At 48.0% G+C, this 26,715-nt stretch overlaps 2 protein-coding genes across 4 annotated transcripts in view; one reads left to right on the forward strand and one right to left on the reverse strand.

The window, feature by feature from the left end:
- LOC135898875 (hsc70-interacting protein-like) overlaps window positions 1-22,884 on the forward strand; it is a 46,364-nt gene extending 23,480 nt beyond the window's left edge. For all 3 annotated transcript variants that reach the window (XM_065428055.2, XM_065428056.2, XM_065428057.2), the window contains exons 10-12: window positions 20,575-20,712; window positions 21,831-21,941; window positions 22,592-22,884. In XM_065428055.2, the coding sequence (XP_065284127.2) occupies window positions 20,575-20,712; window positions 21,831-21,941; window positions 22,592-22,729 (387 nt within the window). In that variant the 3' untranslated portion in view covers window positions 22,730-22,884. The remainder of the gene's footprint in view (window positions 1-20,574; window positions 20,713-21,830; window positions 21,942-22,591) is intronic.
- On the reverse strand, window positions 1,125-13,108 carry LOC135898873 (sarcalumenin-like). Its single transcript, XM_065428053.2, has 8 exons — window positions 12,746-13,108; window positions 8,058-8,087; window positions 7,123-7,324; window positions 6,396-6,531; window positions 4,511-4,973; window positions 4,104-4,220; window positions 3,849-4,021; window positions 1,125-3,720 (listed from the first exon to the last, which is right to left on the reverse strand). Exons 1-8 carry the CDS (start codon window positions 12,843-12,845, stop codon window positions 2,854-2,856), a joined length of 2,088 nt encoding a protein of 695 aa, XP_065284125.2. The 5' UTR covers window positions 12,846-13,108; the 3' UTR covers window positions 1,125-2,853.
- Window positions 22,885-26,715: the final 3,831 nt, after the last annotated feature.

Here is a 26,715-nt window from a genome sequence, read left to right on the forward strand (position 1 = left end):
ACTGTATCCAATTGCGAATTCATTCTTTTACTAGTGCATGTGCTTTTAATGAATATTGTATTTATAGAGGTATTTGAAAGTTTATTATAATGAGATTTGAGTGTATGTGCAATGTGCAGTTCACTTTAAGGAAATTGTTTTCCAAATTTGGTGTAGCTGGGTTATTTTAATCAGGTTTGACTGCACCAACATATACGCTTGTCAGCCACCTTTATGCATTTCAACAGTAGTCTCTCCATTAGCAGTTGGGGTGCCTATCTATTGCAAAATAAGCAAACCTCAAACATTTCGTAAAAAATTGCCAGTTGCTGTTGGCATTGCACCACATCTGCAGTGGTGGATGCGGTTACCTGGTGTCCATAGTTGTGTGCGTATTACCGCCATTGACCTGCGGACACATAAGGCTGAACATGCCAGTTCGTTGATTAGTGAAGCTAAACATTCTGCCGCAGTAGTTCACTTGCTGTGGTGTTTGGCTGTGGAGCAGGAGGTTGTGGGTCTGATTCCCAGCTGCAAAAACACTTGTGTGCCATAATGTGGGTGCATGTTAAAGAGCCCCAGAGGGCCAAAACGTACACAGAAGCTTATCGCTATGATGTTTCATTGCCTGTAAATCGCTTTGGGGCATTGCACGGCAGATAATTATACTAAATGGATAAGTTTATGTCAACATCTACATTCTGTGCGCCTTCCTTGCCACGCACTAATGCTCTTGTGTGGCTTGCAGATATGTAGATACAAAATGAAATCTTATATTCCTTATAACAATGTTGTAGGCAGGCTTGTACCTTGCATTCTTCACCCCGGTGGCTATAGCATTCTGATGCTGAGCAAGAGGTCACGGGTTTTATTTTCACCCATAGTGGCAGCATTCTGATGGGGCAGGAGTGCGAAAGCACTTGTGCAGTAAGATTTAGGCGCTTGTTAAACAACTCCAAATAGTCGGTCATTTACTTGCAGCCCTTTACTACAGCATCCCTTGTAGTCCACTGGTGCTGTTTTAGGAGGTAAAGCACAATCAGTCCAATCAATCAATCAATCACTCAATCAACCAACCTTGCCTTGTGACACAACTGTTAAGACCAGCTGATGTAAACAATGTAGTGGTAGGGAAGAGACACAGGTTTGAAGGCTTGTAAAGGACTTTTTTATTGCCTTGAAAAAAACCAGACAGTTCACCCCAACAACTTAGCCATATCCATATATCACAGATCCAGACTAGAACAGCTAATCTGCTGCATCTCGTATTGTGTAAAGCTGGAACTGTTTTCGTGGCTTCTTTTCTTGGGTTGGACAAGCCTAAAGATCACTGAAGTATATTCATTCAACAGGGTTTGATTATTTATCTGTGTGCTGCATTACTGATACTAATTGTTTTTCTGCACCATCATAGCTAGGAAGGAAACCCTGAGATATTTAGTGTGCTTTGCATTCAAGAAAAGAGAGGGCAGACTCTGTACTCAAACACTATAAAGTTCAAAGATTTGGGAGAATTCGTCAGACATATCTAGCTAGCATGCAATGACGGTCTAACCAAATTTTTATTTTTGTTGTTGTTGTTGTTCACCTGATTGATGGTTCAATTCATGTAATTCACCATAGTCTTTGTTGTGAGGATCACACAGCTTAGCCAGTAGGGAATGTGTTCTTGACACAAGAATCTTCAGATGCATGCTCAAAAGAACAGCTTTGACATTTTGCCACCCCAACTGTGCCGTGAGCATTTGAGCACTTAAGTGCTGGTGAGACTAGATTTGTTCTGTTTGGCATGGACCTCCCAGGTGCACCTTTGAAGCCGTTCACAAAGTCCCAGCACTGCCAACACTCAGCTGTTGCACATTATCAATGCTATTAATTTGCTTTATGTTGTGAAACATCCTGTTTCATCTGCTGGTTTGTGCCATTAGTAATCAAAACACCTTTAACTTATGAGCAGGATGTGAATTGCCTTTTGTTTTGCATGTGGAGGCCCTATTTGTTATATAATTGAGAACCATATCTTCTACTGAATATTTTAAACAAAACCAGTTATAGGAAGGAACAGTAAAATGATGTTATTGAACGACAGCATTTAAGTAAAGTTACTACCTAACTACTATATGAAGTGATGCATGGAGACATCTATTAATTTGCGTCCTCTAGGTGAAGAAACACTGAAAGTAGCGAGCCCTTTTGCATGCGAGATTATCTTCATCGCAGAAGTTTAATTGAAGTTTTCTTTATCTTCAAATATAATGTACATTTTATTTGCATAAGTTGATTGCACTCTGCCTAAGGGAGGCCCTAATTGTGCCAGATCTGTACGATTTGAAAAAGATAACCAAACGGACTGATAACATAATCAGACTTCTTGTTCTTGAAGTTGGGCCTCACGGTTCAAAAGCACTGTTGGAGATCCCTCCCCAGTCTTTGACTGTGGGACCTCCTAGAGTTACTTTTTCTGTAAAACATTTCAATTGCATCAAGAAACTGAAACTGTTCATTTTCTTGGGTTACAAATAGGTGAGGAAAAACGAAAGTCATGGCCAGTCAAATTCATGAGTTCTCTCGTGCCACGAACTGAAGACCGATAGCAGTGTTGTGATTCACAAAGCTGCAGAGACAGCATCTAGTGAATTTTTCCTGCTGCAGCATTCACCAGTGCACTGTAAGCTAAAGGCACTACACATGATGAGGCTGACCACGTATTTGTTGATCTTTCAGGATTTCCTGAAACAAAGCTTTGTTAAATCTGCTGTTGGCAGGTAGCAGGCACGGTTTCTGGCAGGAAGCAATATTCTAGATGCAGAGACTGCAGCTTAGCATGGTCACCATGTCTAAGGTGAGAGATCTTGGTGCTCAAGGTCTGGCACCTCAGCTGTGTCGCTGCCCAGTTGGTAGTGGCACCGGAGCATGTCCTGCCATGGACTTGTCATGGTCCTTCTTCAGTTTAGTTTGGTCATTGTACTTGCCCAGTAGCTGTGGCAAGTCATAGGCAATTGCAATGTCCAGCTTGTCGAGCGGGCATCCTTTGAAGTAGGTGCAGGTGGCAGTGAGGGCCTTGAAGTCGTACATAGGATTTAGCTTGAAGAACTTGTAGTACAGTTGGGGGTCTGGAAGGTCGTAGCGACTGACGTTGCTCAGTCTGCTAAGCCCTTCGAATATATGATACTTGTTTGGGTCTTTGGCGATCTGTTCTGCTACTTTCTTTTTGCTTCCAAACAGTCCCTTCTGCTTGTAAAATGTACTCAGAAAGCAGTCAACTAGCTTTGCATGGTTGCGCACCCGTACAGCATGTCGGCGGGCAAAAGAAATGGTGTTCTCTACGCGTTCGTCCATTATTTCGCGCAAATGCTCGAGCAGGGCCAGCTCCTGCTCCTGGAAGAACTCTGCAGGAGTACCGGTGTGGAAAGGCCTTGAAGTCATGGACACGACATGGATGATTGGAGCGTCACTACTACCCAGGAGTGGAGAGACATTCCACAAAAGCTGTCCAGTGACACGCATGATGTCATGAGGCTGCATGAAGTCTGCCTTGTTGAGAATGAAGCGGATCTGCCCTACACGGCCCTTCAGCTGGTCTAGGAGAGTTGCCATTTCTTCTCCTATCTCGAGCTTGCTTGGGTCAAACACAACATAGATGGCATCAGCACGATCAATGAACCACTGGAAGGCATCGTTGAAAGGGTAGTTTTCTATTTTGCGCTTGTCAAGAATACCAGGTGTGTCCACGATGGTCACCTGAAATGGAAGGCCCACACTTAACATCGATTGTTAGTTGTGGAGGCTGGTCTCATAATTAATGGCCTGAGGAGCGCTTTTGTATCCGGTCCTTTTTTTGTGTGTGCTGTGCTAGACGTTGGTCATACCTTTTGCAGCAGTGGATGAGGCAGGCCGATTCCTTTGAAATGATCCAGGAACCCTTGGCCAAACTTCTGGACGCTTGAGAAGGCCCAATGTGCAGCCATTTCAGTGCCACTGAGTCGCTGAAGCTTGTCGGCGTAGTGAACGATGGTGAAATCAATGTCGGACGGCTGCGGACCTGCGTCATACCAGGACTGATATCATCATACATGGAAGCTCTTCTCCTTTTGTTGTGATAGTGAATAATGAGTACTGCGCACCTGTTTTGAGGCCTGCCTTGGTATGCTCAGTGCCCAGCAGGTAGTTAATGATGCTGCTCTTGCCGGCGCTCCAGGGCCCAAGGAAAAGCGCCATAGGCTTGTTGAATATCTCAGCATCTGAGTCAAGGAAAAGGAGTAGGGTGAAGAATCCCTCTGACTGGATGGTCTAGCCCTTGATTCAATATCATTACATATGGAACTATCCATGTGGGCATGCTTCTTCTAATGAAACTTGCTAAACAATGAACAGTTGTCCTGTATACTTTTAATGGAGATGCCTCACATGCCTTCAATTACAAGACAGATATATTTTTTATCAGCTAAGCTTTGCGCTAAAGTAAGCTCCAGAATTCAGTGCCGATTTAGCCGACCAAAATGAACTCTTTGGACCATGATGTGATAGCTACCTCCAAGCAACCTGGTGCTGATGTCCTTGAATTTGTAGAGCTTCTCCATCGGCTCTATGGCAGTCACGGAGAGCTTCTTCAGTTCCTTGAGGATGGACTCGATGAGTGCCTCTTCCTCCCTGTCCTCTTCAGTTCCAATCTCAGCAAAGCCGAGTACATCAGCGATGTGCTTGCGTGACCGGGGCCCGGTGTGGGTCTTTTCCACTTCTGCTTGTTCCTCGGATTCCTCCTGCACACCTGCTTCCTCCTCCTCTACCTCCTCCTCTTCCACTTCCTCGCTGCCCTCTTCTTCCTCCTCATCCTTCTCAGAGGCAGCCTCCTCCTCCTCTGACGCTGCTTCCTCACCACTCTCTTCACCTTCCTCCTCTTCCTCTTCTTCTTGCTCACCGTGTACTTCAGCCTCAGCGCTTTCTTCCTCTTCCGTTTCTTGCCCCGCTGATTCGCCTTCTTCCTCGTCGGCCTCCTGCGGCCGATTTGGAATGTTAGCGCACGGAGGAAGACACATCCGCGCTTTACAGCACCATTTGCCTGTAGCAATGCACCATGCACCTATCAGCCAAACATGTTTCTAATTGTGCCTTGCCACATTTTAGGTCAGGAAACACTATTGTAACATGACACAAGTTTTAAATTATGTGAATAGGTGCATTATGTGCTTATTTACACTGCGTGGTAGAAGTATTCATTGCGGCTAAACAGGGTAGGAAGAACATGTATACGAGGAGAAGGACAAGACAAGGCACTGTTCTTTCTTCCTATGTATGTGTTTCCTTGCACTGTTTAACCACAATGAATTCATATTAACTAGCTCAACTTTCAATGGTTATATAGTGGTAGAAGTGGCCATGGCTATGACAGCTGGGCTAAACTTACTTTCACAACACTGGACTGTACTCACAGCTTTTTTATGGGCTTTTATATGCGCGTACCTTGCAGCCCCCATCAGAATAATAATCTGTTGTCACCATTTTCTCCCCTTTTTCCCAACTACCAGGCAAGAGCACACTGGCTTTAGCCAACCTCTCTTTTGTCTCTCTCTCTTTGTATCTGTCTTCCTGTTAAATTCTCTCTTTCTGTATTTGGCCTATCACTTGCAACGAAAGTTCCAGAATCTCTACGCTTCAGTCACATTATAGGCCACTATATGCAGGATGCTAGATTGGTGCTTGCATGCTGTCATAGGAACTTGCCTGCCATTTTCTGTGCATCCACAATCTCTGTTGCAGTGGCCTTGTAATTCTCACCATTTCTGCAGAGTATAGTAATAGATCAAAACTTTGTCTGAGGCTCATCTTGTCTCAGACACCTGGAAACAATCTGACTTTATCCCTCACCTTTAATCCTAGTGCCAGAACATGTGGAATAAACCTCAACTTATGATTGGCCATCCCATAACCTGATGAACAGTTTGTTAGCCTGCACCTAGGCATTGGCTAAGCAGGCACATATATACAAAAGGACGCTTGCCAACTGATTCAAGGAGAATATGCACCAACAGTAAATGCACGCCTTCCTATTCGTTTTTCTTGATTTTTATTTAACATTATCGTCATTGGCAGTATACATCGCCGGGGGCAATGACCACGCAGCATCTTCACAACCCAGCAGTGCGATATACCTCGAAACAGGCATGGTTGCATGTGCTAGCTAGGTCCAAAATCGAGGAAAACCTTGTGCTACCTATGCCACTTGAATTTTTTTACGTCTGACTGAAAGACAATCGGGAATCGATCGCTGGAATTCATTTTGGATGGGATGGGATGGAATCCAGGGTTGATTGTAATAAGTGAAAGTGTAAGATAGGGTGCAGTTTCCTGCAAGCTTAGGCAGCAGCGATCTTCTTGGCCTTCTTGGTTTTCTTGGTCTTTTTGGGCTTGACCTTTACCTCCTCGCTTTCGACGACCTGCTTCTTGGGCGGTTCCTCGTCATGCAATTCCTCTGATGAAGCGGCTGCTCCGGCGTCCTCGTCTCGAGCCTTGGCTCTGCCGCGGAATTCGTCCAGCACAGCCGGCTCCTCGTCACTGCAACAAAGTAGAAGCGTGTTTCAGCTTTTGCCTCAATGACCAGACAGTTTCTTTTTCTTTCCTGTTCTCCATTTTCTGAGCTTGGGAAACAGTCATGCTAGTCAGCTGAACTCCTGAAATTTATTATTGGGGACGAGTCCATAATTTGAAGGTGCCTTGCTGGTCTGGTTAGCTCAACCTTTTTCGCACTGGAGGTGCATGCGAATGCGGTCAAATAGGATCGGTGCTGCACTGCTAATAGCCCAGAACCTAAAGCTCGAACAGTTCACATACTTGTTGGCTTGCTGTGATGCTGGGTTTTGTTGCAACCGAAGCCCACCAGCTATGTTCAATTCACTTTTACTGCCCCTTTGCAGTCAAAAATGAATTCACATGAAAGTGGTCGGCCCTGTCTGTTGTTTTGTTTATATACCAGCATGACACGTTCACATCGGGCTTATGTAAATTAACTTCCAGTAGTCGAGGGATTGGAATGCATGTTATTTACTAAATCTATCGTGGGGAGCTACAGAGATACTTTTCCAAATAGTTAGTGTAGCCATGAACAAGCCAGAAGAACACATGTTTTCTTTGTGGGTGTGTACTCGCCTGGCAGCCTTGTCCTCGGCCTCTTCTCGGGTTGTCTCTGCTGAGTCGTCCCTCTCGATAGGGTGTCGTTCGACATACTCTCGGACGGCCTCGAGCGCCAGCTTGCCGCAGTCCTCCACTGTTAGCAGGACTGGCCGCGGGGGCTCGTGCACCACGGGCTCCGCTGCCTTGCCGCGCTTGGGCGGCTGGTACACGTAGCCCGCTGCCGAAGAGGAATGCCATCATCCTTGTTCACTCCAGGCATGCCTCCTGTCTCTACACCGTGTTCCCCATGGCGTAGTTCTGAACCTGGTATCCCTGTGGTGCACCTTAGCAGATTTCTCAGGTGATGTGTCCATCTTTATTGCGAGCTATTTACCGTGTTCGGTCACTGCACACACCTGATGGAAACGAGTGCTCTTGCACTCCTGGCAGTTTATCACAACATAATTCTTTGGCCTAAGTGATCGAACTATTTGGTGACCACCAAACTGGATGCGTTGTCAATCTAAGAGATAATTTTTGGTTCAGAATATTTAATCGGCATTTGTCGTCAGGTTTTCATTAGTGCCATTGTGTCATTATCATTATATTTTGCTGGCATTCACTTCACTGTTCTTCATAGATTTGCATTTTAAAAAATGCATGCAATGCTACCTAATTGTGTACATATTGCTGCATCCAGTGTCATTTTCTTGATTCCTCTGTTAGCATTTCCCTGGTTTTCACTGTGTTTGTGTTTAAATGATTCTTTCTGTAATAATTTGACCTGTCAGCATTCATGGTGTTCCGTCACTGATAGCCAGCATGTTTCTGATTTTGTTGTCTTATTCCTGTGCCTATAATATAACAAAGCCATGTACACTGCAGTTGGGTTCTTTGGGTTTTGTTTTCAATGGACTGTATGCAGGTATGGTATTATGGCCAGCGTGCGTGTGTACAGAAATAGATCTTACCGGGATAGTTGTCCTCCGACACCATGAACTCTGGAAAAAAAAACAAAGATGGACTTGTCACATTCCTGAATGTCTCTTGGTAAGACATTGTATTTATTTGTTTTATTCCTGTCTGTGCACTCTGCAAGGAACCTGAATGTTTTGTAGGATTTATTAATGCCTCTTGCAAAATGATAATCACCCCTCCCAAATTACTACCTCCCCCCCCCCCCCAAAAAAAAAGATAGCTAAATCACCACTGGTGTAATGTAAAGATTCCTACTGCTCAATTCTATGCCAGTCCTATCATCCACCATTCATGGCTGGGTGATCTTGTTGATAATCCAGGTGAAGTGCCACTCTGACCACTGATGAAGTGCGACAAAGAGTGGCATTGGATTAGAATCGTTATTATATTCCGGCCCTCGATTTGCACGCACAGGAAGAGAAAGTGCCGCTTTTATTCCCCAGTTCCTGAACAGTGCACAGGCTGCAATGAGCCACACGCAGATATACAGTGTGGATGCTATAAGAAATCTCAGTGCACGAATACACTCACGAGGCAGGGTGTGGCTCTTACAAGAGGGATGGAGCCCTCACACACAAGGAATTGCTACACATACACGTGCACCTTGTAAGCAGCGCATCGCAACGGGTTCCGCCAGAACAGGGAACGGTAGCAGGCGAATAGAGTGATCTCGTGCACACTTACTTACTCGGAAGGGATGATTGACTGGCGTACTCTGTACATTCTGGACATCGACAGGAAGGAAACAACACAAAAAATGGGACACGCGTATGTGCTTGTCCAAACAAGATACATCAACAGGAAGGTGGAGATGTCTCCAGAGATATATCTTGTTCGACACTGTTGATCAAGTCTCTTCCTGTTAACCTGTTTTGTTTGAATGAGTGCTTATGTGTGTGTACCATTGCCTATGAATTGTGTATGCGTTGTCTGCTTTGTGCCATTGAAAAGAATGTGCAGAAAATTGCCTTGACTTGGCCCAGCAACAAGTGATTTGGACTGGCATATGTGTGCAGATAACTCTTGAGATGCTGACATGTTTGAAGGGATCAAAATGTATGTATACAAATATTTATATTAAATTTTAGTTAAGTATTGACTGCATCTATTAGCCAAGATAAATTTTGACTGCATACGAAAGTGTGAGAAGGCAGAAGTTTCAGAGCCTCTTGGTGACAAGCAAGGTAACTTGCTGGGGCATCATGCAAGGCTCCCAGAACTCTAAAGCAGAGGAGGAGAGAAGCAGTTCCCCTCTTTTTATGTGTGTCTGTGTGTGTGATTTTGAGCAACAGGAGCGCCAGCACTCCTGTTGCTTAAGTATCCAAGAACGGCCACATTTTCCACTGTATTCATAGGTTTATGACAGCACCTGTAGTTACGTACAGGTATAGCTAGATGTGCTCGTGTAGGTTTTGGCAACATTAACTGAGGCACCTTCCAGCTCATCAGTTCTTGCATGTGCTTGCTTGCTGATTTCGTCTGGCTCTCATTCAGGTCTTGCCTTGAACCACGCAAGCTTTCTCAAAACTCAATATTCGAGTTCTTTGTGGGCCATATAGCACCTATTCCTTTTTATTCTTTCCAGAGTGCTCGCTGTTGCCCAGAGGGCTGTATCTTCATGGTTTCGCTTTGACCCGAAGGTGAATGGGCAGCAGTGGCTTAAAGAACTTGGAAGTTATGAAAGTCAAGTATAGTTGTAATGTACAAGTGCATTTGCAGTTATGTTAATAGGCCATTGATTACAAGACAATTGATTAGGTCTGTGGTTGACTTAATATGGTGGGGGGGGGGGCGGAAGGTGTTCTTCCTTTCAAAATATGCAGTCAAAAAGCAGTGACTTGAAATCTGAAGTGTAGCATCGTTTAATTACGAGACTCATCTGTCGGCCGCCCACTGTCCTCGCTTTCCTAATTCGTATTCTACCGGAGCCTTTTAGAACACGGAATTCGCTGCGTTGCAGCTCCACTCTGTTTTGTGCCAGCGGAAAGGCGCGTTTCCTCGCCTGCGCTTTGTAATCAGTCAGTGTTTAATCTTTTGCTATTACAACAGCTAACCTGATGTCCGCATGACATCGCTGCCTTGCTCGCAGCCGCTTGCGTTCTATTCCGCGCTTCCCTCGACAGGGAGGCCTCCTGCAGGGCTCTCGAGTATCTCTCGCCTGCCCGATTTCCCAGCGCCTGCCCATGTCGGGCAGAGTCCGTCCTCGACTGTGTGTGGAGGCGCCAGGATGCGCTCGGCGCGTGCGTCTGTGCGTGTCGTACACGCCTTGATTAGTCCGCCTCGCTGTTCCTCGCTCAGGGGACCACGGTGGCATTTAGCGCCGCCGGTTACCGTGAACAAGTGGCGGGCCGCTTTATTTTCGGTCGTCGGGGGCGTATTTATAGCGTTAAGCGCCGCTCGGGCCGCGCTGTGTCTCCCCGCCGCTCTGCTGGCTGAGCGCGCTGACGGAGACACGAGGAGGCCACGCGTCGGCGTCACCCCTTGCATACGGAATGGCCGCCGAGGCACCGTGACCCAGTGAGGCGGCTACTCATTGGCGAATGCAGCAGCACCTTGACCCGGCAGCTGTGCGCACTTTACCTTAGCCGAGTTACCGTCGTGTCGAGAGTCGTTCATTGGCGAGACCGCGCTTTAGTGCCAATTCAAATGTGCTGCAAGTGTTAGCCCGATGCGCTACATTAACTACAGAAATAAATGATGCAGAAGCGACTGTACTGAGAACAAGCAGGTATAGGCTTCGAGAGCTGCGCGCAGATTAGCTAAATGTGTGGTGCGCCGAAATGGGTTGGTTGGAACGTCCCTGGAAAATATATACATATACGGGGGGGGGGGGGATTACGAACGGTGTATATCCAGGACTAAACGACAGAACACGAAGCTTTGGGAGTTAACCGAAGTTTAACGACTTTGCGCACTTTGTGACGTCCGTTTTTAGCGAAATGCACTTCTGCATCGCTGTTGCAGTCCTGCGAGATGTCGCCACTAGCACGGCGCTTTCTAAGTGCGTCCATGCGTTTAAGACCAGAGCACGCACAGGCATTTATATTAATGTAATATCGTTATTCGGAAGTATAACCAGGTACAGTAGTAATGTTGGTGACAGCCTGTAATATGCTCGACCAATCTGTGCAGCATTCTTGATACATGTAAGTTCCGCGTTTTACCTCGTGCATATATGTTCGACAGCTAAATAATGGTTATAAAGGTAGCTTTTATATATAATTGCTCGCCTAAAGAAACAGTGCAGCATAAAACAATCTTAATCCATCCTCGCTGTGCACGTAACAAGCTGTTAAGTCGCTTATCCTGTTTACCGTCTTCGTTCTGGCGTCAAAGTAATGCGCCATTGGCAATATGTCTGCGTAGCAATAGACCACTGTAGTGAAGCGATAATAGGTGAATGTGAAGCTTTAACGTTTCTGTATGCTTGGAACATAGGCAAATCGTGCGTACTCGCCTTCCATAGCGAAATGTTGCGGCGCGCATAGGCAATCGCGGTTGTCGCGAGGTTCCTGCAGCGGCAGGCGGTTCCGATCAGGCTGACCTTGGCGCAGTGCCAGGAAGATAGCATTACGCATGATCGCGATTTGGGCACATCTTCGCCACGGCATGTGGGCCTCCATGGTGGCCTGTCCATACGGCTCGTTGTCCTTGTAAGCTGGAAAGCCTTTTGCGACAGGCGAACTCGACTGAAGCTGTGGAGGGTGTGCTGGCCGTTATCCCTGTGTATACGGCCTGTTCGTCTGAGCCAGTCTTCGTAGAAGTCTGCGTTCTCGCGGACTGTTGGGTTCGTGCGTGTCGCAAAAGGGGCCCGTACGCTGCCGCGAGTTGCGAATCACCCAAAGCACTGCTGTCCAGCAAGCTTCCTTGGCCGAGAGGAACTGCTCTCAAGCTCTCGGCGAACCTCGCGGATCCCGGTAGAATTTGTTACCCGTGGCATAGCTCCAGTGAGGCGCGCCTCCCTTGCCCATTTTTGGGCCTTGATAATCGCGCGGTTGGTTGTACGCAAGTGAAAACACGATGTTTTGATTGCGATGCTTGCGTTTGTTTTCGAAGTTTTGGCGCGCAAGAATGAATTCTGAAACATATGATGCTGACGCTGCTGCAGTTTTCGATGACCCCTCCTCCCCGTGCAACACTCGTGGGGGAATGAAGCAGCGCGGAATGTGGCATTTACCGATGCGGCACTTGTTTGCGCGCTATTCCTATACGTGTGTGGTCCGCGACAGCCGCCAATGGCGCGCATCCTTGAACGCGCGACTTTCAAACAGTCTGCATGCCCATGGCTATATACGTATAATCAAAAACAACAAGTGGCACGCTTTGCGGCATCAATGCTACGGCATCTTTATGACCATTTGAACATTCCACAACGTATCCAACCCATTTTCCTTGTCTTATAGGTCAATCGACCATCTATCTACAAGCAGTGCGTAAAGGTGCGCTAAAGCAACGTTGATAAATCCACCGTGCGTCCATCAACCACCAACCTGCCGCAGTGACCGTTATACTGACCGCGTCTAATCGAGGCACCGCCGCGCATGCCTAGAACTGCCTGCGGCGGCGGTTAGAGCCGACCTTGCATCCGTTTCCAGGAGGTCACCAGAGAGGTGCGCGCACTCAGGCGTAGCAGCAGCCTGCGTCGCCGCAGCCTGCGCGACGACGCCTCGGCACCACTCACCGTTCACCCAGAGGCCGACGATTCCTCCGAGGGCGACCACCATGATGAGCACGCCTCGGGCGTCCAGGCTGACCTTCTGTTCGTCCGCCGCCGGTGCCATGTCGAGGCCGCTGCTGTGCTTCCGCGACGCTGGTCGTTGTCCTCCCGCTCAGCGGCCGGTCGTCTGCTGTCCGTCGTTGAATCGATCGCGGTTGCACCACGGTGTGCTCTGCTGCTCGACCACAGCCAGCACTAACCCGACCGTGGGCTTTTCCCAGGGTCTCCCCGCAGCCCCGGTTTCGTCCCGTCGCTCTCTGCCGCACTCGGAGGAGCTCCGGATTCGAGCTCCGTGCCTCCTTCGCTCGCCTTCCGCTCTCTCTCTTTCCGAGGGGAAGGGGTAAGGCGAGAGGATAGGGGGAGAACCTAAGTTTGGGACCCCGGCCCTTGGTCCCTTGCCAGGCTCAGATGCACGACGGCGTCTTCGCCGCCTCGTCTCTTCTTTCTCTGCTTTGCTGTACAGAGGATTCGCGCGCGCGCGCGCTGTGTGTTGTTTGCTTTAGCAGCATCTCCTCCGACCGTGGCTCAGGTGTGTCCCACTCGGGGACGATGGAATGTGTTCGGCTTCCCCCTTGCCGTCGCGCCTCGCAGTGTAGTGTGTGCCGGCCGTCGCGGTACCTTGCCCTTTCCTCCCGCGCTCACTTCGTCTCCGGTCTCACGCCGCCGATGGAACTGTGCGTAAGCGTCGTGCGTGGCCAGTAATTTGCATCGCCCGCCACGCGCGAGATAAAAAAGACGTTTCAGGGGCATTCTTCTTGACGGAGGGTGGCCCGGGTGCGCCTTGCGGACGCGCCAACTCCAGATCCTGTAGTGATTCGGTGTGTAAAAAAAGAACTGTGTGCAATTCTATAGCGCTGGGGAATTCCGAAAATGCGATTGGAGATAGGCCTGTGCGCATTTTCTCCAGCCGAACATGTGACCAGTAATATCGGGAAGCGTACGTTATACATCTGTCGCAGCTCTTTTTTCTTTCTTTTTTTATACAGCCCATATGATATCAAAGTAAAGAAAGAAAGATAACGATGGAAGGGAAGAGAGAGGGCAGACTCATCCGCTGCCAGCGTTCCGACGAGGTATTGTTTTGGCCTTGCTGAAGACAAGTTCTCTTGTCGAAATTTTGGCACGGGACTGTGCACTCTAAAAACAGAGGAGCGCTGCCAACTCCTTTGTGCGGGTGTGAATGGTTGACTCATGTTTAATGAACTACGATTTTTTTCGAGTGTTATCATACTCCCCGAGCAGTACGAGAGCTTTCGAAAACTCCTCCGGCCCTTGCAAACAGATGACGCGTGATATTCTACGAAAGTTTCTCGACAGAAATGCTGTCGAGATAACACGAAGTGAACAAAAGGGCGACAGTGTCTATAATGCGTCGAACTAGCGCAACAGAAAGTGAGCGAAAGGGGGACACATTGTCTATAATAACTTTTGCAAGGGTGTGTCCCGGTTTGAAGCGAACGTGCTGTTTGAGTGGGCACAGTTTTCTAAGTGAACGCATTCTCCTCACTTTGAAAGTGCCGGAAACAAAGTTGAATTCGCAACAGGCAGCTACTAAATGATTTGTCAGCTCACCGTTATTGTTCTTAGCGTGCAAGGTTTTAACTCCCGAGTATGCCCTTCGGCCTGTACCTTTGTTTGTCGCCAAAGGTGGTTAGTGTGGTGAGCTGTCTTCCGCTCTTGTTTCCCCACTGTTATGACGCTTTCCTGCTCGGCCTATTATTTCTCGTACGTAACTGCAACGCACTTACAGCGCCACGCGGAGCGGATGGTCGAGAACCGCTCTAATATTGGCAGTGCCCTCCAGTTGTGCACTCGATTGGCGTTTGTAACTTTGGCGATGTACTTGCGCCGAAACGGGGATTTGTTTCCCCGCCAGTGCGGTACCTCTTTTTGCTCGTTTTCCGGCCGAGTGTTTGCGGAAGGCTTCGCGCGGGTTCGCTCGCGGCCAGCCGCGGATGGAGTTATGGCTTTCGAAGAACGAAAGCAAGCGCGTAAATTTTCGTGCCTCGGCTCCCAGCCCGCTTTCACTCGATGAAGAGGGAATGGGAGAACCGAAGCGGCGAAAAATAGGACGCAGCGGAACATCGCAATGCGCTTTGATACAGCCTAGCGACGCGCGGGTAGCTTTCTTTATTTTGTTTTTATTATTATCTTTTCTCACCGAATACAGTTGCACTGGACAAGGTGTCCGAGCTAACGCGGACCGTGTACGAATGTGACGCCTTCCGTGCGAATGGAACCTACTAAGTGTTGTTAGCAACCTCCTGGAGTACAGGGTAGCCAACCGAAGATAATCTCTGGTTAACCTCCCTGTCTTTCCTTTGCCCCCCTCCCCCCCTCTCTCTCTCTCTCTCCTGGAAAAGCCCCCAGCATTTTTTGTGTTCCGATTTCGTTCGCTTTCTTTTAAGCACGGAAAAAAAAAATAATAGTAACGCGCTGCAAACAACTTAGTGATTTCTTCAAGTGTACTTTTCAAACTTTGCATTTACATTGTGGCCGTAAAGTTAATAATTAAGAAGTTTAATTAATCACTGCTAATTTGTTTATCAATAAGAACTAGCGGTGGGCGAATATTAGAAGTTTCGAGCACGAATAGAATATTACACGCCAACTATTCGTATTCGAGAAGAAACTATTTGGTAGTTTCGGATATTGGAAACTAACGCAATATTTCGCAGCGACCGACTGTTAATGTTTTTGTTACTGTTCTCCGTCTTCTACAAAGTATCGCAAATTATCAAATGTTCAACAACGACCGAAGTTTTCAAAGGAATGAAGGAACAAAGTGTATACTGGAAGATTTGTTTTCGGTTTCGCTGCGGAAGCCTACATGACAACCTGTGAGCGTTGCTTGTAGTCTGTCATTTAGTGTTTTTCGCAGTCTTGTCATGTATAATTTTTATATTTTGCGCCACGATCGGTGTTGGTTTCTTCGCAACGGGCCATTTTCACGTGTTTATGGCCCAAAAATTATGGAGCAGTTTTGAAGATCAGATCATTTTGGTGTTCGTGGGATCTGGGTACCTAACCACATTTGTCTCGTAAATTGGACAATTTGAAGCTTCTAGTGCACGTAGGGCAAAGGAAAATGCTCAAAATGAAGCTTGCAAGGAAAAAGACCCACCAAGTTTGCTTAGAGATATATATGTATGGAGCAATAGTAATGCGTACTTAGCAACAAAATGTCGAAATGAATCCCAGATGTGCTCGTTCAAACTGCGCGTGCCTGAAGCCGGGACCGAAAGTGTGGCTTTACTGAACGAAAAATGTGGGTCGATCGTGCAACTAGTGCGTTCTACAAATTCAAGCCGATTCCGAAGGTATAGTGCCGTCTAAATAGAAAGTGAACAGTAAATGTTAAGTACAGGGCTCAGGTGCGAGTGAGATGTTACTAAAGCATGGTAAGGTGCAGTATAGGTGCTCAACAGAGGATGGCATCGAATAAATAAAGCAGGGTGTCTACCAACTGGGAAAACCGGGATTTCTCAGGGATTTTAAGCCTGATGCTTCTGTCAGGGAAAAGTAGCTGTTATTTTATTCAAAAGGAACGAAAATCGCCCCAATGCCGACTCGAGAGGAATCGAGAGGAAAATAGAGGAATCGTAACAAATTGTCTTTGACGCCGTGTCGTCGACTAGAGGAGTTTCCATTGTACAGACAACGGCCGATTTTCCGGACGCCCGATTTTTGGGACATGCCCGATAATGCGGACGGCTTCGCAGCACCGCCCGTACCCCGTAGTGTCAATGTATAACAACGTCTGAAATTTCCAACGCAAGTACCCTTCGCCGTCCGATTTTCCAGACTTTTTGCCGCGACCGCAGGTCGGAAACGGAATTAATCAAAGCCACCGGCGCCTCCATTTTGATTGTCTCGCCGCCTCGAACCGCGGCGCTCACGCACGCAGATCCGCTGGCAGCTGTAGCCACCACCGCGGCAGCGCTAGGCCTAGCTGCTTCGACGTTCGCCATTTAGGCTATTGCCGTTCGGTGCCGCGTTTTGCATCGAAAGAATTCGCCTCTGTAATCCTCGCGATTGGCTTCCAAGCTAATCGGCGCGTTGCGTAATGCCGGTTCCCGAAAGGCAACTTCGCCTCTGCACAGCAATGTTACGCGGTGAAGCATACGTAAAGTATTGCGTTGAAGCTTAACAAGCGTGGGAAGGGGAATTGCCGCGGGACCCAGTTGTATTCCATAATTATACACGCGTGCACCCGCCGTCTCCTGTCATAGTACGAGCATTGATATGCCTAATAAGTGTGCTGGCAGGCCTTCAGAGCCTTTTCGAGCATGCATTCATTTTCTCGAAGAGAAAGGACCGTCGCACTGAGGGATAGTTGGGAAAGGAACTATGCCGCCTCTTCTTTGAAAAAGCTTGAGCTTAAAAAGCATATTATCGGCTGACGCCGAGATGCAGGTGACCCTCATCCAAACCAAAATAAACTCTTTAAAGCAGCGAAGCGCAACACGAGGCATTATGCATGGGCTGAGACAATGTCAGGACAGTTGAGGTTGACTTTCCAGCTGCTCACTTGTGTCAAAGTTCGGGCCTAATACCAGTGAACTTGGCTATCAATTGATAGAAATAGCTCATTTTCGAAAGTATTCGCTCCTGTATGCATCTCTTTTTATTCGTATTTGAAAATGTTCGACTCGATTCCCATTGGCATTACCATATTTTTTCCTTTAGATAAATTATTCGCTGTACCATTTGAAAACCTCCCTTCAGTTTTCTATTTTGAGTAAACTAAACACTACTCCTTACTATTCAAACTGGTTTAAGTCTTTTCTTTTTTTAACATGCTTACTAGAAAGTGACATTATCGGGTGACATGGTGTCAGCCCGTCTTGACATAAAACAAAGTTCTGTGTTACTCAAGGAATTTTGCAAAGACACTCAGGGAAAACCTAGAAAACTCAGGGAATTTGACATCATCTTGGTAGACACCGTGTAAATACATGTCTTCTGGGGCAGCATCTGTTCCCTCCCGAATAAAAAACATGGTAAAGCGTGGAACTACAAACCATATGGTACACTAATACGCCCCTGAAGACCTCGTCTTTCTAGGATGTCAGTCGCCGTTGAGTCGTCTTTATTATATATATATATATATATATATATATATATATATATATATATATATATATATATATATATATATATATATATAATATGACGCATATGAGAGAACTTTTCCCCCACAATTTCTGATCGTTTTTTGGCAATCGTTTATTTAGCGTTTTTTTTTTAAGTTTTATTCCTTACTGCAGCCATTATTTCTTGGACAGCCTGTTTGCACCCATGATAGCTCTAAAGAACTTTATTCTTTCTAAAGATCGATTATCCGTGCAGATTTATTGAAAATTGGTGATCTTTTTAAAACTGATTATTTAAAACATAACCCCTGCCTCTGCGATAACTATAAGGGAGGTGAACTCGCGGCAAAGTAAGGCTTTAGCCATGACACATGCACAACGTTCGTGGGAACGCGCGAGTCCAGCGTAGCGATCTCGTAGTTCACGTCGTCAAGCTGTCGCAATCTCATGTAGGGCCCTGTGTAGCTGCGGCAGCAGCTTTTCAGACAAGCCGACGCGGCGACATGGCGTGCATAGGACAACGGATCCAGGAGGCTTCTGCAGGGTAACAATATCATCTAATTATACAGAAATAAAAATTTCTACCGTAAGTACATGCGTCTGCGTTTGACTATTCGGCATTCGGTACTTACTGTTCGTATTAGATTCTTATTCGATAAATGTTATATTTGTCCACCTCTAATAATTAAGAACGCAAATAATGCTGGAAGCTTCTCCAGGATGTTGCTAACGACACACAGTTGCATGGTGTCATCATTCACACAGGAGGCTTCACATTTTTTTTTTAACTGGTAATCTTCCTTGCTTCTGCGCCACAATAAAGTCTCATGAGAGGGATTCTTCAATACGATACCTGTACAACAGTAATGGCTGCGGGTGAAGTTATGAGATACATTTGCAAAAATCACTTTTAGAACGCAAACTATACGTATTTCCCCCCCTTTTTTTTTGTACTGGTGCTGTGTGCACATTGTACTCGACACGATTTCTGTTTGAGAACCCTGCTTTTCAGAATTTCGGGCGCAGCTGCCCAAAAGCTTGTCACGCGTGTCCTCATTCCTGGCATCTACCACAAGAGTTTCAAAGTAGTGAGGCTATATCGTGTACGTATCGGCAACTCCGACTTCTCATTGTACCCCATGAGGTGATGAAACGGGACCACCCATGTTCGTGTCCTGGCGTCACCACTCATGACTGCAATCTTCACAGCCCGAAACCTCTGTTGGTGTTCTGACGTCACTCGCGTTCTGATTCTGCTGATTTTCTGCGCATGTCGATGATTGACCGTACGACAAGCATAATCGTGAACGATTTTTTGAGGAGACGGAGAAGGAAGGTAGGAAGAAAAAAAAAGAAAGAAACACTATGTAATAAATCAAATGGTAAAAAGCATGTGTGCGTGTTCTAAGCAATACATGAATGTCCCAATTCCAGGCAATGCAGACGCACCAGAAGAATATTGAATTTTGCTCGTGGTACGGTCGCGAAGCCCGATCTGAAACAATGTGAGCAGTGATGGAATTGAGAAACAGTGAAGAAGGAAGTGAAGTTTCAAATACACGACTGCTAAGTGTTTATTCATGCGTATCGCACGATCCTCTTGAGCCCTTTAACTCCCCTTTACTTAATTTCCCCAAACGCTGGGCACTTCTGTCAAACCATCCACTGAACACAACACAGCCTGGCTTGCCGGAAGCTGTGTGTATTATGTGTGCGCCTTTTTCATATCCCTGTTCCCTACATTGCCCAACGTCTCGTTGCGGCATCTTGAGGAATGGCGAAGTCTGACAAAAATCGCTTCGGCCATCATATATACTGAACGGCACTCTACGATATCGGTTATAACTTATTAGATAAAGTTTATAGCTTGTCCGCAAACTTCTTAACTTTTGTGGTTTGCCGAGATATATAAGGTTGCATACCGGCGAGGTGTCCTGCTGCTGTTGTTGCGTGTTAAAACGTATGTTAAAGTAATCGTAAAGGTGGATCCATCAGAGCGGGGAGAGGGACAAAGGAGGAGGTCAGTTCAGATATTATTGACAATTTTTTTAGTCCTGTAGAAATCGAGGTAATGACGAATATGAGGCGCCGGCTCTCCGGGTGACCAGTGGGAAGGCGCCAGGCGTCCAGATCCTGAGACCTGAGAGTAGGAGGGAGTAATCAGTAAATGGTAAGAAGTTTGCGGAGGAGCTAAAACGCTCTTCAGTATTGTACCATACTGTGAGGCGTCGTCTTCGCAGTCTGTCTTTTTGCTTTCTTTCCCTTTTCGCTACAGCATAGGTTTATTTCGGTGGACGATGGACTTAGGTTGCTGTCTCCGCCGTCGCATTGTCAGCCAATGGCGTAGCCACGGTGTGGTACACCGGGCACCCCGCCTCCCTCCCGACTCCCTCGAATGTCTGGCTACGCTACAGATAAAAGCATATTCATCAGGCACGATGCCTGGTTTGGGCAGTTGTGTTTGGCGCTGTGTGTGTGTGTGTGTGTGTGTGTGTGTGTGTGTGTGTGTGTGTGTGTGTGTGTGTGTGTGTGTGTGTGTGTGTGTGTGTGTGTGTGTGTGTGTGTGTGTGTGTGTGTGTGTGTGTGTGTGTGTGTGTGTGTGTGTGTGTGTGTGTGTGTGTGTGTGTGTGTGTGTGTGTGTGTTAATTGCAGAGCAATGCAAGACAGTTCAGGGCGGGGTCGTTGTGCCGTGCGCAGGCCAAGAAGCTACAGGAGCACCGTCGCAAGTGGGAGCGCAAGCGGGAGGAGCGCGAGCTCAAGGAGCGCGCCGAGAGGGTGCGCAAGGCGCGTGAGGAGCAGCAGCGCAAGTACGAGCAGCAGCAGAAGGAGCAGCTGGTGCGTATGTGCATATATATGTACTGTAATGCACAGAATGATTAACCGAGAGCCTGATTTATGTTGTATGACTATTTTGTTTGGCATTTTGTAGCGTTAACGGTCATTGGTCTCTTCACTGGCTTGGATGTGTCCACTGTTGGTGGACTATGCACCTTTGTGCACGACGAACGCGTGATTCACGCATGCACATTACACTGCTTAACGTAGTCGCAGTCGGCGAGAAATTTAGACTCTCTGCTGTTCTTGAAAGAGAAGCGAAAGCTGTTCATTCTGGCTGAGATGGGATCAGTGAACGCTCAAGAGTAGTCTTCGTTGCAGCCGGTGGCTTGACACAAGTAATACCATCACGGTATCTCTAATAGCTCGGGTGCATCCTAGATATGTGCGGCTACATTTTTTTTTTCTCCGCGAAACGATCACGCTCTTCTCGGTTCAGAAGTCAAGTCAGCGTAGACCTTCGGTGGTGTGTGCGTACACCTGGGGCGTTCTGTTGGAAAGCGCGATATCGCGGGTTTGAAGACAGCCGCGGCCGGGGGGCCCGCGCTGCTTTGTGGCGGAAAGCAGAACGCTCGTTCGTCGAATTTCTGGTGCATCTTAAAGAATCCCTGCTAGTCAAAATTAAGCGGGGACTTTCCACCACGGCGTTTGTTGTAACCCGTACCTTTCCTTGGTGCGTTAGGCCGAATTTGCATTACGAGTGTCAAAGTGGGGAAGAAAAGGTGTATATGTGAGCACTTCGCTCTTCGTGTGTCGACAGGACGTGTGTCGAGTGAGCTCCTGAAGAACACTGCAGTGTGGTGAACGCGGTTTAGGTCATGAATGCGGGACCTCATAGAGGTGGGATGTAATGCTCACGCATATCTCGCATTTGCCGTAAAATCGCCACTGAAACTTTTATTTATTTATTTATTTAACATTACAATCCTGCGGACCACTGTGGTCCAAGTAGGATTATACAATATACGCATTAACAATATGCGACAGCCAAAGATTAAAGGTACATGGCAAGAGCTTTTCACTACAAGTAGGAATTAGCAGCGTCGGAAGTAACACTCCAATTCACGAGCAAGGTAATTTCCGTGAAATACACTGTCGGCGACGCATGTGCAACGCAGGATGACGACGACCTCGGCGGCATGCCGGGCTTCCCGGGAGGCATGCCCGGCGGCATGCCCGGTGGCTTAGGAGACTGTCTTCAGGACCCCGAGATCTTGGCGGCTTTTCAGGTGAGTCGCCTCGGAGTGCATCTCGAGCCGCGTGGAACGCGCGCTTCATAAAATCTGCGGTAGGTAGAGAGACAAGCACAACTCCGAAGCACCGGCGAGAGTAGCTCATGAGACATGCCAGACCGTAAGACGCTATGCTGAGCCGGCGTGGGTGAATTAGCGCTGCTTGGGAGGCAGACCGTGTGCGGTAGGCTCTGAGCAGCGGGCAGACCGTCATCATACCACGCCTTTCGCAACGATCCCTGAAGGTCAAAATGTCCGTGAGATACCAAATGTTCGGAGTAGGAATAGGTGTAGTCATTTGTGTGTGAGGAGGCATATGTGGTAGAGATGGGAGGTGGTGGCGTACATTTTTACAGTGCTACACCTAACTTTGCATTACCAACGTAACGTTGCTAAAACGTCGTTCAGCACAGTCCGCGCTGCTCGTGTATACATAACGACTCGCGCATGTCATAATTGCTTATAGCAATAGCACAACTCGATATCCTTACTTGACTCTACGTAATTGCGTCACGACTCTTCCTAATTGCATGAACTTCAGTTTTGTTTGCCACGGTTGGCCCGGTAGAGGCAAGGAAATAGCTGAGACAAGGACACCTTTGAGACTGGTGCATAAACAATTATGTTGCCGATGTATTTTTCGGCAGGATCCGGAGGTGGCTGCGGCATTCCAAGACATCAGTCGAAACCCACTGAACATCGGCAAATATCAGTCCAACCCCAAGATCAAGAACATCATGGCCAAGATGGCTGCAAAGATGGGAGCCCAGGCGCCTCCGATGTGAAACGACGCGTAGTGCTCGCTTTTGCATTCTTCGTATTTCTTCTTTCTTTTTTTTAACTCTATACTGCCATGAACTTACCATACCTTTCTCCTCTTTTCGGGCAGTTTATTCTGTGAGTGCGTGTGTGTTGAAATAAAGCAGTTTGAGTCTGGTAACGTGGTGTGAACAGTGTTTGTGTGTTTTCCTTGTGGTGGCAGTGACTCCATGCCCCCGAGTAAAAATATTGTAGTTGGTATCGGGCTTTCGTTATAACCAAATTGTCTTATGTAAAATATTATTTTCGAAAACTATCTGCGAACGTCCGTCACGCTTTCTGACATGCGGTTCGTCGAAGGACGGACACAGGAGACAGTCTGACAACTCGCGGTAAAACACAAGAGAAGTGTATATACTACAAGGAAAACGTTTTAAAGGAACACGGCACGCCCACGAGCCTAGCACACCAATTTTGGATTAGGAAAGCCACTCAAAAGATGCGCAAGAAGTGCATCCCTGCCCATCTCAAGTTCCTCTCTATCGTCATTTAGTGCAGCTATTTGAGCCAGTCTGGTCTCTGCCGATGCTATGTCCTAGAAGTTCGTAGTGAAAAAGAGAAGTCGCACTTTCGCCAGAAAGTCAAAGCATCGATTGCGATAGCAAATTATACAGTTATACGAAGTAAGGATAGCTTTATGGGCCGTATAAACTTGGAAACATTGGCTTACTAGCTGAATTATGAAGCATGGTGTCAGCGCGCACAGGCAAACATGAACACAGCACACTCGATGACCGCGGACGCTCGCTGTCAGAACGCTGGCATCGGAAGACTGCGTTTGCTTTCCGCCTTCCCTCTCGCGCGCGCCAGATTGAGCCGCAATCTTGGGCTCCCCACGCGTGCTTTCACTCGCACGTGCAGCATACGGCGCACGGCAGCGGTATTGTCACCCTTGGACTTCATACGGAACGTCGCGGCGACGGTGATAGCAAAAATTCGCTTGGAGTGACCGTTGTCAGGATTGGGTGGAGTACGGCATGAATTCGAAGGTAGCTGGCCCATGCCGTCGTCCAACTTATTTACGCTGAGATCGTTGATGAAATGAACTGTTTCTCATCGAGAACGAGGAAAAAGGGTTTATTTACAGAAATTAAATCAGTCTGACATGACTGCTTGAGAAAAAGAGTATCGGTCCAACATGACTGCATGAGAGAAGTGACTCAGTCTAACATGACCGCTCAAGAGAAGTGTCTCAGTCTAACATGACTGCTCACGAGAAGTGTCCCCAGCATTCGCACAACAACAGTTTTTATACACTCGGTCCGCCGGCCATACGAGGCGGCGACTGTTCGTTTACTCATCACCAACTCGCCGCTGCTCCACAGATCAGTTTACGTACACAAAGGCAACCGCGTTCGACGCCGGCGTTGGAGGGGTGCCGTTCCGGGAAGTATCGGCGCCCATCGAGGGTAGCTCGTTGTCTTGCGTCTGGACGAGCATGAGAAGCACCAAAATACGGCTTCCCCACGGCAGCTTGTCCATGCGTGTCATATCAGGTCCACGTTGGGGAACTCCGAAACCATTGTTCACACACCGAACTCGTCCCGTCACAATGTCGATGGGGCTATAGGAAGGCGGCGGTTTGCAGCACAAAGGCCGCTTCTTCGAACGCCTCCTAGCTGCAGTGACGGACAGGGTGCGGAATGCGCGTCTTGCCCCCTTGTCGTAATTGGGTGGCAATCCTGCCCTGCAGCTCGCCATTCTTAACAGCGCCTCCATGGCCCGAAAAATCTCGACTGTCTAGCGCTGACAACCGCTAGGCAGGAAGAGAACGGCTGCTGGTCAGGGGGGGGATTGATGTCTTGGCTCGCAGCGACCACTTGTGCATTGATGTCACCGCCCCAAAACATCCAACAAGGACAGGCAACTGCAAAACGAACCCCACAACACGGCTCTGCGCCGAGATGACGTGCATTGGCTCTCACTTTAGACTCGCTAGGCTTCAAAAAAAAAAAAAAAACAACAACATAAGTGCATGGATGGATGGATACAACTTTCTTGTACGTCCGGCAAGGTTTAACGCGACCCGGGCTCAGGTCTCCCATGGAGGAACGTCAAGGCCCTGCCTCAACGCCGCCTCACGGGCTTGCTGGACTGCCCACGTCTGGATTCCGAGGTCTGAGCTGCGCAGAGCGGCGGCCCACCTCGACGACAGGGTCTCCGGAGTAACTGCCATCCCTCCTATAACTACATTGCACTCCCACAGCATGTGTTTGAGTGTTGCTGGTCCTTCCTGGCACAATTTGCACGTGTCATCCTGATGCTTATCTGGGAAGATGCGTTTGAGACGGAATGGATTAGGGAACGTGTTTGTCTGGAGTTGTCGCCAGGCGACGGCCTGCCTCCTGTTCAATTTGGGACTCGGCGGGGGGTATATCCTTCTGGCATTCAAATATGCACTGGTGATGTCGTTGTATCTTGTGAGCCTGTCCCGTTCTGCTCGAGAAGCGTTCGCTATCGTACGAGAGGCGTTGCCCTGTTCGGCGCGGCGGGTCATGTCTCGCGCCGTCCGGTGCGCCGTCTCGTTTAGGTTCGGGAGCGCGTCGCCTTCCGTGGTGACGTGCGCGGGGAACCATATGATCCTCGAGCTCGCGGTTTTGGATCTGCCCGCTTTGGCCAGAATGGACATGGCTTCCTTGGAAATTCGACCTTTGGCATAATTCTTTACTGCCGTTTGTGAGTCACTTAGTACGACTTCGCATTCCTGTTCTGTGAGGGCTAGCGCAATCGCTACTTCCTCCGCTATTTCTGAGTGTTTGGTGTATACACTACATGTGGTTCTGATTTTTGATTCTGCGTCTATGACTACGGCGGCGTATGTTTGGCCGTTCGCATATTCGGCTGCGTCAACAAAGCGAGCGTTTCTGTCCCTGCCGAATGAACGGAGCAGAGCCTCGGCTCTTGCCTTTCGTCTACCTCGGTTGTAATCGGGGTGCACGTTTCTTGGGATGGTTGCCACCGTAATGGTCTCTCTGATTTTGTTGGGGATTTGCATTTTCTGGCCGTGCTGGTTGTGGTACGTTATGCCGAGCGTGTTCATAATGTGTCTTCCCGTCGTGGTGGTCGACAGGCGTTCGAGCTGCGAGATGCGTTGTGCTTCGGCTATTTCTTCTATGGTGTTGTATATGCCCAGCTGAGTCAGGAGCTCGGTGCTCGTCGATTCCGGTAGGCCCAGGGCTATCTTGTACGTTTTCCTTATGAGCGTGTTAATCTTGTTCTTTTCCGCGACGTACCAGTTGTGGTAGGCGGCTACATAGGCGATGTGGCTGACAACGAATGAGTGGATCAGCCGAATGACGTTGTCTTCCTTCATGCCCGCGTGTCTATTGGTTATTCTCTTTATGAGTCTCGTGGCGCTGATGACTTTGCCTGCGATCTTCCTCACGGTTTCGCCGTTAGCTCCGTTGGCCTCAATGATCATTCCGAGGATTTTGATCTTGTTCACTTTGGGGATTGCGTTTCCGTCTTGGGTGTACAGGCGGATTTCCTCGTACTCCCGGGGTCCTGTGTAGCTCTTTGGTGGCATGCCTCTGCGCGTGGGCCGGTAAAGGAGTAGTTCGGACTTGCTCGGGGAGCATTTGAGGCCCGTTCCTTGGAGGTACTCTTCCACTTTGTTAATGGCCGTTTGTAGTGCGTGTTCAATTTGCCCATCACTGCCGCGGTCTGCCCATATCGTTATATCGTCTGCATATATAGCGTGGTGGATTCCTTCGATTTCGCGTAGTTTGCTGGGGAGACCCAGCATGACTAAGTTGAAAAGGAGCGGAGATATAACTGAGCCCTGGGGGGTACCTGCACTTCCCTGGGCTCGTTCTTCGGACTCGAGGTCGCCAACCGTGAGGGTGGCTTTGCGATCGTTCAGAAAGTCCCTCACGTAGTTGTAGGACCTTTCCCCCAGGTTCAGATTAGATACTTGTTTAAGGATCGACTCGTGAGCGACGTTGTCGAATGC

This window comes from Dermacentor albipictus, chromosome 3 (assembly GCF_038994185.2).
Source record: "Dermacentor albipictus isolate Rhodes 1998 colony chromosome 3, USDA_Dalb.pri_finalv2, whole genome shotgun sequence".
NCBI classification, from domain to species: Eukaryota; Metazoa; Arthropoda; class Arachnida; order Ixodida; family Ixodidae; genus Dermacentor; species Dermacentor albipictus.

Excerpts from the sequence above, each read along its gene's own strand:
- LOC135898873 (XM_065428053.2), bottom strand. The coding sequence starts at position 12,845 with ATGGCACCGGCGGCGGACGAACAGAAGGTCAGCCTGGACGCCCGAGGC. Across the intron at positions 8,088-12,745 it reads CGTCGGCCTCTGGGTGAACG|AGTTCATGGTGTCGGAGGAC; the intron begins GTGAGTGGTGCC and ends TTTTTTTTCCAG. Across the intron at positions 4,221-4,510 it reads CAGCACCAGGTTGCTTGGAG|ATGCTGAGATATTCAACAAG; the intron begins GTAGCTATCACA and ends TCCTTGACTCAG.